Source organism: Mastomys coucha, unplaced genomic scaffold, assembly GCF_008632895.1.
Source record: "Mastomys coucha isolate ucsf_1 unplaced genomic scaffold, UCSF_Mcou_1 pScaffold3, whole genome shotgun sequence".
In the NCBI taxonomy this organism is placed as follows: Eukaryota; Metazoa; Chordata; class Mammalia; order Rodentia; family Muridae; genus Mastomys; species Mastomys coucha.
This window is the reverse complement of record NW_022196909.1, coordinates 7,006,066-7,021,680: the sequence shown is the minus strand read 5'-3', so window position 1 is coordinate 7,021,680 and position 15,615 is coordinate 7,006,066. Positions and strand designations below refer to the sequence as shown.

The window sequence follows — 15,615 nt, the reverse complement described above, 5'->3', positions numbered from 1 at the left end:
GCACTGCAGACAAGCAAGTCAAGGCAGGACGCAATAGCAACCACTCGTCATCACACAAGGCCGCAGGAGTGGTGTCACACTGACAACTCGGCAGGTGGAGGGAAACGGCAAGCTGGAACGGTGAGACCGGAAGGAATGGAGACACGGGGCGGTGTAGCCTCAGGAAAGCATAGCATAAAAGTTCCCTTACGTAAGAGACTGTTTGTATTTTAAAATTAAGGAGTTGATATAGCTGAAGTTGCTCCCTAAAATCTCTCACACACTCCCTTACCAACAGACCCATTCAAAGAGCGGCACCCAAGAGCCTTTAAAATGAACCGTTTATTACATCAGATTGTAGTTCTCACATTATGTAAGTTACACGGGTGCTTACTCTGAGTATTTCACATGGAAAAATTTAAACTTCTATAGGCAAGCAAAACTGTACCACACAATATATAAGTGGGAAGGGGGTTCAGCTAAACGTTCAAATAAGGCAAGTATTTAAAAACAAGAAGATGATAACAAAAGCTAACCATTCCTTTAAGAGAATTCGACACTACAAGCTACATGTTCTTTCCGAGTGTATTCGTATAATCGAGGCAGTGTTTCTTCATTTAAAACATCAAGAAACGGGATAAGGCTCATTCTCAGACAGAGCTGCCTTCAAGATTCCATTCTCAGCTGCATTCTTCAAATTTAAAAAAAAAAAAAAATCACAAAGTGCACAATTAAGGTATATCAAAAACTGAATCTGCTACTCTAATAATGGCTGTCCATGCTTAATACTTAGTAGTTTATTGGACCAAATTATATTTTCCCGGGGGGGGGGGAACTAAGATAAGCCACTGTAAAATATTTAGTTTGAAATATATGCTAATACTTTTCATAGAAATCAAAAATTATGGAGGAAAAGGGTTATTCATTATGAGGAATAGGAAGCAAAACACCAGAATGACCGAACATTTTCAAAGAACAAGCGCCACGAGGGACATGTGCATCCAACCTTGCAGTACAGAGCAAGGCGGCTGGCTTACTCCAGCCAGTCTACTTCATCGAACTCTGAGTCATCTTCCGAGTCACTGTACTCCACAGCAATGCGGCGAGACAGGATGGTGGCAACGTCGTTTTCAATCCGCTCATGCTTAGCTTCCTGTTCACGCTGCTCTTCCACTTTGCGAAGCTGAATACCTGATAAAGCAAAGCCAGACCTATCGCTTTAAATCAGACCCCAAAAGTAGACACAATCCTGGATTAAAACCAAAAGCATGTGAGTACTGCTAATAGGAAAATATAAAGCAAACCCCACTGAAAACGAATGTGAAGGAACCACGCCTGACTTATTAAATAAGTCTTGTGTTACATGGTTATCTGTAAATTGGATACTGGCCCCACCCCACTGAGATAGTCCTATGAATTTCTGCATTTACCCATCATGCTCCATTCTATCTCCCCCTAAGAAGTTAACCAGATGACACCCTTCTGTCACCTCTGGGCAAGTAAATACTGGTGATTATATAATCTGTGGTCTTGATGTCCCCTGGGCCTGAAGGAAGGCACTAGTGTGCACACTCCTGATACAAGCTTAGGAAATGCTGAGTTACAAAATGAATACACATGGCCTCTTGCTTCTTAGAGAAGAAAGAATCCTGATCCTTTAGAGGAATCTGGCAAAATGAATGTCAGTAATTCCCCAGATAAATAGCTTCTTCATGGGAATAGCATTTTCAGGAGGTTAATATGGGTGTTAGAGAGAATTCTTATTAAGCTTCCTGTGTCATAAAAGTCCAATACTTTAAATTTCATTTTTAGACAGTCTCCCGAAGCCTAGGCTGGTATGGGACTAAGCGTAGCCAAGAATTACCTAGAACTTGTGATTCCCCCACTGCCTCTGTTTCTCCAGTGCTGGGGTTACAAGTGTTCAGTCTTACAGAGCACTCGGGATCCAGCCCAGGGCTCTGCACATGCTAGGTAGGCACTCTAACTACTGAGCCACACCCCCAACCCAGGGCTGTCAACTTCTCACTCATTTTAAGAAACCCTCTTGGTTAAATGTTGTTGTTTTTCTCAAAAGTCATTTAAAACGTAAGTTCTAAACAGCCCTGTTTTCTAAATACCATTTGTGCAAACACACGACCACCTGAAGGCTTCTAAGTGTGGACCGCGGCACTGTCCTAAGCGTTTGGGGGTTTCCAGGACGACACTAACAGCACTCCTGGCGCAAGCATATTACCTTTCCGGATGGCTTCCAGCAGCACACTCCTTGCGTCACTGATTACAGGCAGGGTGGACGGATGGCGCTTTGGCTCAGAGGCAGGTAGGACTTGTGATGGAGGAGATGGAGGCATTAATGGAGCATGGGGACCTGGGGCAGTAGATGGAGTTGGATGGAGCCCAGAGGGAGGATGAGCAAGAGCTGCAACTGTGACAGGAGATGATGGCCGAATGCCAGGTGGAGGTAGAGGAGGCGGTGGTGGGGGTGGAGGCAGCCCCTGCACCTCGCCTTGTGGGAGTGGGTGAACTGGTACAGTCTCACATACTGGGGCAGCTCTGGCTACTGGGGGAGAGGGCTGGACTAGAGGAGGAGCAATTGGAGGAGGAGCTGGGTGAAGAACACCAGGGGCAATCTGAAGAGGAGCCGGGGGTGGGGGCACTGCTGGGGCCTGCAAAGCAGTGGCTGGGGGAGGCGGCGGGGGAGGCACGGGTGGGGGAGGTGTTGAGGTCATTGACGCTCTTAGTGAAGAAGTTGACAAGGCAGATGGAAGAGGTGGTGGAGGAGGTGGGGGAGTGGGGCTCACGAACACGGGTGTTCTGCCTGCAGCTGGGGACTGGGGGCGATTTTCTATCAGACCTGTAGCAGAACTGAAACAATAAAGACATCCTTGACGTTACTCATCAGAAAGCTAACGAGGAACCCTACCATAGAAAACAATTTACCCACTAACAAGGTCCTATAGAAACTTTAAATTATCTAACATTATTCCAAAGAGTAAGAACTAAATGTGTACAAGCAAATTAATGAGTGATGCTTTGGTTTATAATAATCTAACTTCCTGAACGGTCTCAACTCTGGATTCTGGATACAACTCTCACGTCTCCTCAGGAGCTTCATGCTTACTTCAGTAAACAGTGTTCAGTTCTACGCTGGGACGGGGGTGACTGTATTGACCCCTCCTCCCTCACTGACCACACTGCCGTGTCTGCAGTCACACTTTACACCAGGACTTGGCTAATATGATGTTTCTCTACTGAAGCTGTTAAGGCTCATCATATGTCATTTCAGTGAAGCTAATGCCAGCTCATTAAAAACCACAAAAGGACAATGATGCCACTTTCTTCCTCAGGCCGCTATACCAAATAAGCCAGTGATAGGAGGTTTCTGTGGTTTATCCTATTTTAAACTAAAAATGGTAAAGCTGGTGTGTATTTCTCTATTAGAAAATCTCTTTAATATGCCTATATTAAAAATTTCTAAGTTGGATCACATGAAAATTTTAAAATAACCTTACTGAGATACTGCTACAACCAACTTTCTATTGTCTTGAAGTTGCTAATATATTTTTCTTAATATCAGACTAACATCTTTGACCTCCATATTTTAGAACTTTGTTAGACTACAAAATTCACTTTTTCTTAATGAACTATATATGATAATGCTAGTTAACAAAGCTATAATTACATACATAAAAACACTAATCCTTAAAGCAATTAGCTAAATGTCCCCCAGGAGAATGTGCCAGCTCTAATCAGAGCAAAACAAACACATTTAACGTCTAAAGGTAACTGGCTCCTGGTTTGTAACCCAAGTTTTATTGTAGATAGCCATTTACGGACACTCTCTGGCTGCCTGCACACAGAGATGGTAGACTAAAGCCTTGTGATAGAAGTATTGATCCAGAAAGCCTAGCATGCTTATGATTGATCCTTCAAAGGAGAAGGTGAGTGACCCCAAGATAAAGCACCGTGAGGCTGTCCCACGTACCTGATACAGGTGGGTGTGGGCTTAGCATCTCCTGCTCCATGCATTGGTGGAGGTGGCGGTGGTTCATGGGGTCTGACTAACACCCTTTCCTCAGCCCTGGTGAGAAGCTCACTCATCTGACTGAAGGGTAAGGCAGAGAGCGAGTACGATCCATCCATGTGGTCCACGTAGGTCTGTGGCCTTGAGGAAAGGCACAGCATCAGTGTATGTTAGAATCACGGCATCGATAGTCAGTCTCTTGAATGCAGTACTGCGTTTCTGTGTGACTCGTTTTAACCCATGACTGATGAGTAAAGTATAAAAATGGAACTTAGTACCACGTGGACATTTTGGTTCCTTGAACTAACGGCTTTCCAAAGTCTTGTGGTAAGAGCACACTCTCCCTGCTTCTGGAGCCAGAGAGAGGCCAGAAAACTCAGAACACGGCTGAGACACAGCAACATGAGATTTACATAAAACAAGATTTCAGGTGAGCATGTGAGAGTATGTGTTAACTGACCGCAGTACATTCTGGGAGCAGAGCTGGTTTAACCGATATGCGCAGCGCATGTCACAAGATACTTAACTTACATGGTAAACAGGCCAGACCTCACCTAAGTCTAACTATAGCGGAAATGCCTACTATGCTGCTTTTTTTTTTTAAGTTTTCATTCTTTTAGTTTCTTTAAGTAAAGCAGCTAGATAGTATCTCTTGGATATGTACTCTCTTAAAATAGTCCCCAATATTCTAGTTATGCCTCCAAGACTTTCATGTGTTTTCAAAAGAAAACATTAAGCTACTTTCCAATAAAAATACATAGATTTTTCCACAGAAGCTTGAAAATATGTCTGTTATGGCAGCATGTTACTTAGATAGGGCTCCTGGCCACTGAGAAAGGAACCAGATCTAGCCCACATGTCCGTAAAAGAAAGGAAGTAATTCTGTCTGAAATCTCTGACATATCTGAATTTAGGGATGTGGAAGAGAAAGGAAGTCAGGGGACAGAGAAAGAAGAAAGTCAAACCTCTTCTTAACTCCTGCTTCATATGGAATAAAAAATCAATACCTCAAAAATATTCCAGACACACTCTGTTATGGCATTCTAATACCACTACCTGAAATACTAGGGGGCACTTAAGCCTTCAGATAAAAGCTAAAACAAACCAGAAAAGTATACACTTTAACTTTTTTTTTTTTTTTTTTGGGGGGGCTACAAATGACAACACAAAGTCCAAATATGAAAATGACCTGCCTATGGAGGTTAGACTTTAGCAGCTCAGTGGCCAGGGTTGAAATTACTTCTATCTTTAGAGAGCCTTTCAACTCAATAGTTCAAAAGCCAAGACTTGGAAATAGAAGAGTATAGGTATTACAGGTAAATCCAATGTTTACCATTCATTAAATAAATAAGTAAATAAATGAAACCTTGTCTCAAAGTGAGAGGCTGGGCCATTAGCAACTTCAATATGCTTGTGTAGGAGATCAGCATCATCTTCGGCCAGCTCTGGACCTTGGGCCAGCTTCTGCCATTCCCGCCGCCTGTCATGAGGCGCTCTTGGCACTTTCTCTGGTTCATGAGGACGGTCTAGATTTTTCTGCTATAACAGATGTAATGAAACAAAGCCAAGTGGTAAAATGCAAAAATCCTTAAAAGGAGGTTATAACAATCAAAATAAAACTCTAAGGTCAATACTGCAAATGGCAATGTCATCCTAATATAGCAAAACACAGAACCATGTTACTGTACATCGAGTTAAAACTGATCAGAGGTCACTGAAATCCCAGTTTCTCACCATGGTTTGGTAACTCAATTTCAAAATGAGAGATTAGATACAAAATAGTGTGCACCTAGATTTAAAGCAGGAAGTCCTTTGGATAGAAAGGCCACTAACCCCCACTCCTAGACCTACTTTTAATAAGCATCAGTGTTTTACCAAGGGTGGAACTGTCATCTCACAGTCAAATAACTAAGACACTAAATTACCTGTATGGGGAATGGCCAGAGATCAAAATCAGGAGAGACAGTGTAGAAAGGCCTGAAGAACATAGGGACCAAGCAGGTAACACACGACCAAAGGGACCAAGCAGGTAACACATGACCAAAGCCTGCCAGGTGTAAGATGGGGCATGCTATGATGCTGACAGGCCATCTAAGGACAATTTAAAAATCCTTGTGTGTAGCAACCAAAACTGGCAGGAGCACTCCGGCCTGCCAGTCACCAGTCTGCAAAGCCCAGTTACAACACCAGGGCACCGTCCAGCAGATAAGCATGCAGCAAGAAGGCATGATGGGGACTGAGGAAAGCGGAGATGGACAGAGGCATGGTGAAGACAGACTGTACCCCTGCTGTGCCCAAATAAGACTAGTCTCTTCCTTCTATGTGCTTACAAAATCTTCAGATTTTAAATGTGAAATAAAGCAGATTCGGGAAAATTTTGTCAAAGTGGAAAGTGAACCACCAGAGACTAAATGGGAATTTAGTGAGAATACAATAGCCTGCTGAAGACAGCTAGGCCACGGGGTGTTGCAAAAAGACAATGGCTTATTTTACCAACTTTATTCACATCTAGACCACATTTTTTTGTAATCTGTGTAATTACAAGGACTTTAATGCATGAACCCAACAAAACAAGGCTGCCAATGTGTAGATTAACAGTGTTTCCCAGTGCAACAACACATAGCTACATAAAACGTTAACTTCAAGTGTTTGAATCTCTTGCAATACCTTCTGCTTTCTCTTCTCCTTCCTCTTATCCTCTGTATCTTGCAACATCTTTTCTTTCCATAGATCAAAGAAATATGAAGGATTGGTGTAAAACTTGAGCCCCTCCTTACCATCGTCCCTGGAAAACAGCCAACAGTGGACTGGGTGAGAGGAAAACCAGCCAGACCAACGCTTACCACCCAAGCGCTTCCCTCCGTGACTACAGCGCATCACACAGCACATCACACACACAGCGTGTGCACAGTAGTGCCTTGTCCGGGGCATGGTGCACATTAGTGATCTTGGCACTGAAGGCAAGAGACTAGAAGATCACAAGCTTGACATAAGGAGACTGTATCAAAATGAATAAATACTGCCAAAATAGAGTATCATACTAAAACATTTTTTATAAATCAGGAAGGAAACTATGAAAAAAGGAAAAGCAGATGCTTTTCAGAGTTGACTAATAGTTTAAAGTACTGTTACTCAACTGTAAGGCCCACTTTCCTGAATAATAAATTTCCAATTCCTTTGGGGAATTTAAAAATTAGAAATACTTCTGCCGAATCTCAAAGTCTGGAAAGCAGGAGCACGGCTTAGAACAGAGAGCCTTTCCTGTTTCCACTGGTGTTCTACGAACTCACTATCTTACCAAATCCAAAGGGGTTTCCTAACTTTCAGTCCAATGCTAGTATTTACATGCATGCATTACATTCAAATAGCAATTTCAGTATCAATCTTTTTCCAGGATTTGTGCTGTACATCTTAAACTGCCTATTTAACAAACCCTGTGAAAGGATTCCCAAGAAACACTGAGTAATTCCAGACTTCACCAGAGTAAGTGGTGGAAAGTATTAAAATCCTACATATTCATTATGCAGACAGGGCAGATGTACACTCAGAACAGACAGATTGTACAGTGATGTCTGTCAAGTATTTTGAGCTTCTTATGGTTAAAATTTAAATTAGAAAGACAATGGCAACTTCCGCTGACACAGTTCCATGGTAATAGCTTTGCTGGTGCTATTCATAATCATCACTCAAACTGGCCCTGGTTTTTGTATGTCAGAGCCTACAAAGCTCATCTGTGAATAAAGGTTTGTGAAAGTAGGAGGTAGGAAGGCCGTTCTGTTAGCTAGACTCAAAAGCAATTAAAACTGTGCACGAGTCAAGCTTTAACCCTGGAGTGTGGGGCAGAGCACAGGGCTGACTTATCTGCTGACCTGTAGGGAGTGAGGATATTGAGAGGCGGAGGTTGCTCGCACACATCATATGTTTCTTGCAATGGGATAGGCAAAGTCTTGCGGTCGAAAAGCTGCTGATCTTGAATTGTAGAGCTCCGGAAAGCCTTTCTCATCGTTATATCTTGCAAAGACACTAAAACGAAAACCACAAATTCGTCTTGTTTTCCTAAGACAACTCAGCCGAATGGCATATTAATACCGCATATTTGTCTCAAAGCTAGTATGCCCCAAAGGCTGTGTGCCTTAAATCAGGAGTCGTTCCAAATATTATTGTATTTATCCTTATAATTCCCTGCCTGCTTTTCTAGATGAGTTTTTAACACAGCTTTTGTTTTCACAAGCTCCGAAACATTAGAACACATTTCCCACCAAAATTTCCTTTTCTTTATTGGCGGTTCTTGCCCACCCCACCCAACTTAAACCCTCTTTTCTTTTCTGCCGTCTTTCTTGTCTACCTTTATTCCTCGTTAGCTTATAGACAGAAGTGCCTGAAGGCACTGTAATTACTAGTGTGTCAGCTCCTATGTGTACTATGACTATCACATACGTGTGATCTATACTAGTTTTGACGTTATTCTTCTATTTGTACTGTACCAATTCCAACCTAACCATTGAAGACTGAGACCACCCGGTACACTAGTATGTGCAGTAACTTGTAGAGCTCCATCACATCCATGATGACTCTCCAGCATATTCAAATAAGGTTACATCAAAATGTATCAAAACTGTAGTTTTGACATTTACAGTGATTTCTTCACATTGTGTGATGGCTCCCAGCACTTGGAGGGGATGGTAAATTTGCTACAAGTTCTAAGACTAATTTATAGAGTCGAAATAAACCAAAATCAAAAGAAGAAGCTATCTCGCATACTGAATCTATATTTGTATTAAAAGTACACAAATACAGTATACATAGAGAGTAACCAGTCACAGTTTTCAATCATTTTCCCTAAAACACCCTGGCATTTCTCAAGGCCAACTCATGGACATGTGATTCTGTATGCCACAAGGGGACAATGGCTCTGTTCGACACTCATGGGGACAGCATCACTGCATTTCAGCAGGTCCACACACCTGTTGTGACATACCTACAACATCAGAACACAGTTTAGACTTTCCCCACTATCAGCAGAGAGTGGCTTGGGAGATATTTAATGAGTAAATACTGTATGTGATGGGTGTTTCACTAATTTTCATGGCATTTAACCTTTCAACATTTCAGTGGAAGAGAAACTGCCATTCCACCCTTAAATACAGGAAAGCTATAACATACACAACAGGTTCAACAACGGGGGATAAGCAGCCCACGAGAACAGAAAACTCAGATCTGCTCTTGAGGCGGAGTCTCGCCACAATACACAGTTTTCAGGCTACCGGAAGTGGCCTGTGTTTGGGGCAATGACCATGGATCAGTCACTGCCAATCCCCACCAAACTGGGCCTGATGTCAAATGCCCAAAGCCATTTTGGTAAAGGATATAAAACGCATGCAATAGAGTAAGAACTCTTCTGGCTTCAGCTCCTCACTGTGTCATCTTACTGATAAAGCAGGCACTGTGGCAACAGTCCTTTCCACGCGACAGCGTCTCACATCACCTCAACAGTCCTTTCCACGCGACAGCATCTCACATCACCTCAACAGTATTATATGCACGGTAAGTATGTTAGCTCAATGTGCTTGTAAGCAAAATTGAATTAAATCTAACTGGATACATTTTTGTAACATTTTTACACATTTTCTAAATTACACTGGCAGTTTCATGGTTGCTACCACTTAAAGATAATACAAAATACCTTTATTAGACTCTGTAGTTTAATTACATGTTCATGTTCTTTTGAATTCCCTCTACATTTCAAAACCCAAATTGAATCACAAATCTCCACAAAACAATTCTAAAACAAGTGCTCAGCTTTTAGATTTAGAATTTTTCTCCATGTTTCATGTATTTTAAAGAAATAACAGAAAAAAAATAAGCAAGTTGGTAAATCAATAAAGTAAAGGTACTCATGCCTTAATCATTTTCTGGCATCTATAATTTTACCTTGAAGTCTATGTATGCTGTTAAGACTTTACTAGCACTCAACAGTATGAGAGGAGCCAGAGAAGGAATGAAACCATCAAAGAACAAAGTCAGTAAATGCAGTATTTTAAAGTAATAGCATTTTGAAATGAAATGTTCATATATATATATATATATATATATATATATATATATATATGAAACTGAATTCATACAAATACTATTACTAGCATATATTTATAACTAGATATTAAAAAGAAAATGTTGGCATAAATTAGATTTGAAAGTATTTATGATTATAATGTATATCTCAGTAGTAACAATTAAAGATAAATTTCAAGAATTTTAAGGAAAGTGATTAAATAAATGTATGCAAACATACTTCAAAGGAAACCTCTAAGAAGGCAACGTACAGATGCAAAACAGACATGTGACAGAGGGTTTGGATCTAGAATACAAGAAAACTCTTACAACGTCAAAATAAAAAGAGAATTCAATCTTAAAATGGGAAAATAGACGGGGCTTAGAAGAAAAAAACTGGGGGGGAGAACTGAATCCATATTTCTCCAAGAAAATATATAGAGAGTTCTAATCTCAATGCCATTAGCTATCAGGATCTTATGAACAAAGTGGAAGGCGCCCTGGCCACAAGAGACCATGTACTATGTCATTCACTCACAGGACATGCTCAGAACAAGGAAAAATCAGTGATGCGGAAGATCAGTAGTAAGCCAGGTGTGTGTGTGTGGGGGGGGTGAGAGATAAAATGCAGAGCGGAACCTCTTTATGGTGTGCTAAAAATGTTCTAAAACTGACTGTACTAATAAAACTTGGCTAAATATGCTAAAATGACACCACTGAATTGTATCTCAACTTTAATGGATGCCGTAAGTTAAAGAGTAACAAATACTTATTAGGTCAAAAGGAGTTTGTTTAATCATCAAGATTTTTATTCTAACATTCTACTCTCTGCTTTTAAAATATTCTTTGTTTTCATTGTTTAAATTTAGATCTAGGGGTCAGAGGGAATTGGGGCTGGAGCAAGAGGAAGAAGAGAAGGGGAAAAAATTTAGATCTATAACTTGAATTTGTACTAAAGATGTTATTCAGAAAAAAATTTGATGAATATATTATGAAAAATTCACAAGAAACAAGTCTCTATAGCAATGGTTTTCAACCCATTGTTGCAACCCCTGTGACAGACCTCTGACTCCAAATGAATGTTATAATTCATCATAGTAGCAAAATTACCATTATGACGTAGCACTAAAGAATAATTTTATGATTTGGGTCACCATGACATGAGGAACTGCACTAAAGGTCATAGCATTAAGAAGGCTCAGAACCTAAACAACAGCATCGAAGTGAACATTATTATATCATTAGTTTCATTTTTTTGTGGATTAAAAAAAGGAAAGGAATTTGTGAATTATCAACATCTCAAAGGATTTTTAAACAAATATTAACATGCAAGACATCTATAGAAGCACAAAGTCTGCTTTTACCACCAAAATTTCTACTATTACCAAACAGCAGAGCTAAAAAAAAAACAAAAACCCCAAAATGAAAACAAAACAAAACCCTGGTATCTCTGTTTTACTCTCAACATAGAACAATTTTGAGGGAAAATGTTCATTTAAAACAGGTAGTAGCAGTTGGTTAACTATCGAGGTAATAGTTTAGCAATACTACACAAAGTCTCAGTAAAAGAAATTACAAACCTTAAGATTTCAGATACTTGTCACATAACTTCAGTTTCTCAGACAAAAAGTACAAAAAGACTAAGGGAGAAAGAACTAAAGAGTCTAATTAACATGTCTTTATGTCAAAAAATTAAGAGATGGATAGTATACACAAAAAGGATGTTTTTATGGAGAAATAGAAAGCTAGGCTGACAGCTCTTACAGATAATACACAGATTTATTTCTGCACAGACACAAGGGTCAGGGGTAGACTGCATCTTCACACTTACTTCCTCACAGACACAAGGGTCAGGGGTAGACTGCATACTCATACTTACTTCTGCACAGACACAAGGGTCAAGGGTAGACTGCATCTTCACACTTACTTCTACACAGACACAAGGGTCAGGGGTAGACTGCATACTCACACTTACTTCTGCACAGACACAAGGGTCATGGGTAGACTGCATCTTCACACTTACTTCTACACAGACACAAGGGTCAGGGGTAGACTGCATCTTTACACTGAATGCTGTTAGCAAACACACTCTTATCTCCTCTGCCTTCATCTATGTAAAGGAAATACAGAAAGAGGAAACTTACGTTCTTCCTCCTTAGGATCAAGCTGTGTGACACTAACAGACAATCGGTCCACGCGTTCTTGCAATGAGTTAACTCTGAAGGAGAAACTGTGTGCTTCATTGAATAGTTCTCCAAATATGTCTTCAGCATACTTACCTAAGGAAAAACGAAACATGCCATGAGTGTAACTGTCATTCTCACTCACAGCAAGCAGGTTAGCAGCTAACGGCGCTCTCTGTTGCATTTGAACTAACAAGCTTTAAACCCTACCCTAATGCTGCTCATCACTGGAGGAGCACGTCGAGGAGAACTATGAACCCTGCCTTACTACGTTCTCTTGGTGACTTGGGTCTGAAATGGGAAGACTTTATATGCTTTATACTTACCTTCCAGATGAGGACAGACAAGATTTGGCTGTCAAAATACACACAAATAAGACATGCTTCCACCCCACAATCAGCATTTACACAGATTCTGCACGAGCTGAGTTTCAAACCAGATAGCAGAATCAACACAGGCTACTGTCTCAGAAAACACAGAACCAACACTTAGTAGAGACATATTACCTCCTCTTATTATAATTCTTTTAAAATCATCAAAAAGCTAAATTTCTTCCATTTTTTTCTAGTCATGTATATCCTTATTACCAAAAAGTATAAGCCAAAAGCCACCAGAAGTCTTCTAAAGTTCACAAGTCTTAAACGAGGATGATGTTTAAATAAATATGGGGAGCAATTTAGGGAGCAGAATAGATTCCAATCTTTATTTCATTCACAGTGAGGCACTGGCACTAATCCCTACAACTGTTAAGTAAGAATAAAAGTAGCTATCTCAAAAAGAAGTTTTAAGAAAAGAATCCATAAGCAACAAAGTGCCTGGTAGCAACCTGGTACAAAGTAAGTTTCAGCAACAGGCCATCTTAGTCTGATGAATGCAGAGAAGAGGGGAGGCATCCAACAGTGGGTGTGGGGTGTGCTCAGGGTGTTTCCAGACAATTTGCCGGCAGATAGAAGGAGCATCCCAGATGGGAGAGCATACAGTTATGAAGCGACCCACTGATTTAAGAAATGATCTGGGTATAAATGTTAGAGATAGAGACAGAAAACACTCCTTCACCTCTGAGAGAGATTGGGTTAAACAGGGAACCTTTCATACTTTGCATGTGCCTGAAATTATAAGCAGGCTTTTAGATGTGGCTCTGGCCAGTTTTATGATGCCTTGACATGAACTAGTCACTTGGAAGAGGGAGCCTCAATTAAGAAAATGCCCTCTACCAGATTGGCATTGTCTTGTGGGGGGCATTTTCTTTATTGATGATTGATATGGACGCTCCATGCTGTGGGTGGGGCCACCCCTGGGCTGGATGGTCCTAGGTGCTCACTCAGTAAGCAACGGGGAGCAACTCTTCCATGGCCTCTGAGCCAAGTCCTGCCTTGAGTGCCTACCCTGAATTCCCTCTGCAGTGGATAGAGTGTGATATCAGAGTTGTAAGTTTGAAATAAATCCTTCCTTCCCCAAAGTTGCTTATGACCAAGGCATTTTATCCCAGCAACAGAAAACGTTAACAGTGACAGAGACATTTTTTTTTTCTGAAGAGAGGGTCCACAGCTTGTCAAGCAGTTTGTTTTAAAAGGCCATGGCAGTCTCCCCAATAAGTTTAAATGGCAGGACATTTCAGATGACATCATTCCATCCATTGTGTTTGTATTTCAAACCTACGTCCTCTTTTCTCTCCAGGAAGAGGTAGTGATGATGTCACAGTGTGAAACAATGTGTTCCTGCCTGAAGTTCATTGTGCTTATGTTAGACCGCCTCTCTCCACTGTCACAAGACGCCTCTCATCTAACACTCTGTCCTCCACAGCCAGGCCTTATCAGTCGCCAATGTCAAGCCACTCTGTTCTACAGAGCACACCAGTTTTGCCTCCGTTCCTCTCCTTCTCAAAATTCATTCTTTACAGGCCCAATCCAATCCACACATTACTAAGCAAGCCTGCCTGCCTCAAGTCACAATCCACCTGTGATTACCTTTTAAGAACAGTTCCTGCAATCCCAGTTCATTCGGATGTTAACTATATGCCTGATCATTCTTTTCAGAATGGTTTCTGTATTTATCCTACTGAGGTTCTTCAACCAAGTGAGATGTTATTTCAGGACAAGAGCCACAAACCTTTAACATTACACAGAATAGTCAGTCTCAGCCGTCCAGTGTTTGTCTGCTAACTTTTGTCTTATGAATCTACTTCGCCTATCCTCTCTCCTATTCTCTACCCTGCTGCCTCCCTGGAGGCTACGGTTCCCCGGGTTTATGTGCTGAAGGTTCGGTCTTTGGAGCAGTGGCACTGAGATTCTGGAACCCTACAAACTGGGGTGTGGTACAAGGTGACTGAGTCACAGCAACATCTCTCCGGAGCCTCTTGTTCTGCTCTCCCAGACTGGATTAGATTTAAGCAAGCAGTTACAAGAAAGCTAGCCCGTGCCATCGCCTCTTCCTCAGCCAGCTGCTTCCCTCTGCTCTCCATCCTACTGTGGCCTCATCAAAGGCTGCTGGGACCTAATTCCCAACTTCAAAAGGTGTGGCCTAAATAGATCTTCTCCCAGTAGGAGTCCAGCTTCAGGTGCTTTGTTAAACAGGAACGGGATAATATAATTTACATGTGAGAGGAAAAACTAGACTTTATTAGTTCCCTTCAGCAGAATAAACTGACTGTACTCAACAAGCAAAATCCACAGGGAGAACAGTAAAAGACAACCAGCCGTTAGATGATCGGAGAGGCAATAGTTAAAAGACAAGAAACAGAAGAAATTTACAGAACATGAATTTTAAATTTTCATTAGATACCTATTAGAAAGCAGATTATTTTCTAATAGGAAAATATCATAGAATGTTTAATTTGGCTATGTATTTATATAAGAAGCCATAGGAGACACTGTTGTTTACTTTCACTGCTGTGCTCACAAGCAGTTGTGTACTGTCAGCACTTTAAACAGAAAACTCACAAGTGTCCTGAGCTATTTTACTTGTTTCTTGTTTGTTTTTTGAGAGTATACTGGTGGTTTTGTGTGTCAACTTGACACAAGCTAGAGTTATCGCAGAGAAAGGAGCTCCATGAGATCCAGCTGTAAAGCATTTTCTCAATTAGTTATCAAGGGGGGAGGGCCCCTTGTGGGTGGTGCCATCCCTGGGCTGGTAGTCTTGGGCTCTATAAGAAAGCAAGGTGAGCAAGCCAGTAAGGAACATCCCTCCATGGCCTCTGCATCAGTTCCTGCTTCCTGACGTACTTGAGTTCCAGTCCTGACTTCCTTTGGTGATGAACAGCAGTATGGAAGTAAGCCAAATAAACCCTTTCCTCCCCAACTTGCTTCTTGGTCATGATGTTTGTACAGGAATAGAAACCCTGACTAAGACAGAGACAGCCTTAGTTTGTAGCCCAGGCTGGCC

General features: G+C 41.2%; 1 protein-coding gene across 3 annotated transcripts in view; it reads right to left on the bottom strand.

The window, feature by feature from the left end:
* Positions 1–302: 302 nt before the first annotated feature.
* Wasf1 (WASP family member 1) overlaps positions 303–15,615 on the bottom strand; it is a 53,869-nt gene continuing 38,556 nt past the window's right edge. Inside the window, exons 3-9 of one of the 3 annotated variants that reach the window (XM_031348487.1) lie at positions 12,196–12,330; positions 7,870–8,023; positions 6,668–6,785; positions 5,367–5,539; positions 3,962–4,141; positions 2,213–2,841; positions 303–1,170 (exon numbers count right to left, since the gene is read on the bottom strand). In XM_031348487.1, coding sequence (XP_031204347.1) covers positions 1,013–1,170; positions 2,213–2,841; positions 3,962–4,141; positions 5,367–5,539; positions 6,668–6,785; positions 7,870–8,023; positions 12,196–12,330 — 1,547 coding nt within the window. In that variant the 3' untranslated portion in view covers positions 303–1,012. The remainder of the gene's footprint in view (positions 1,171–2,212; positions 2,842–3,961; positions 4,142–5,366; positions 5,540–6,667; positions 6,786–7,869; positions 8,024–12,195; positions 12,331–15,615) is intronic. The other 2 variants (XM_031348486.1, XM_031348488.1) reach the window with 2 other exon arrangements.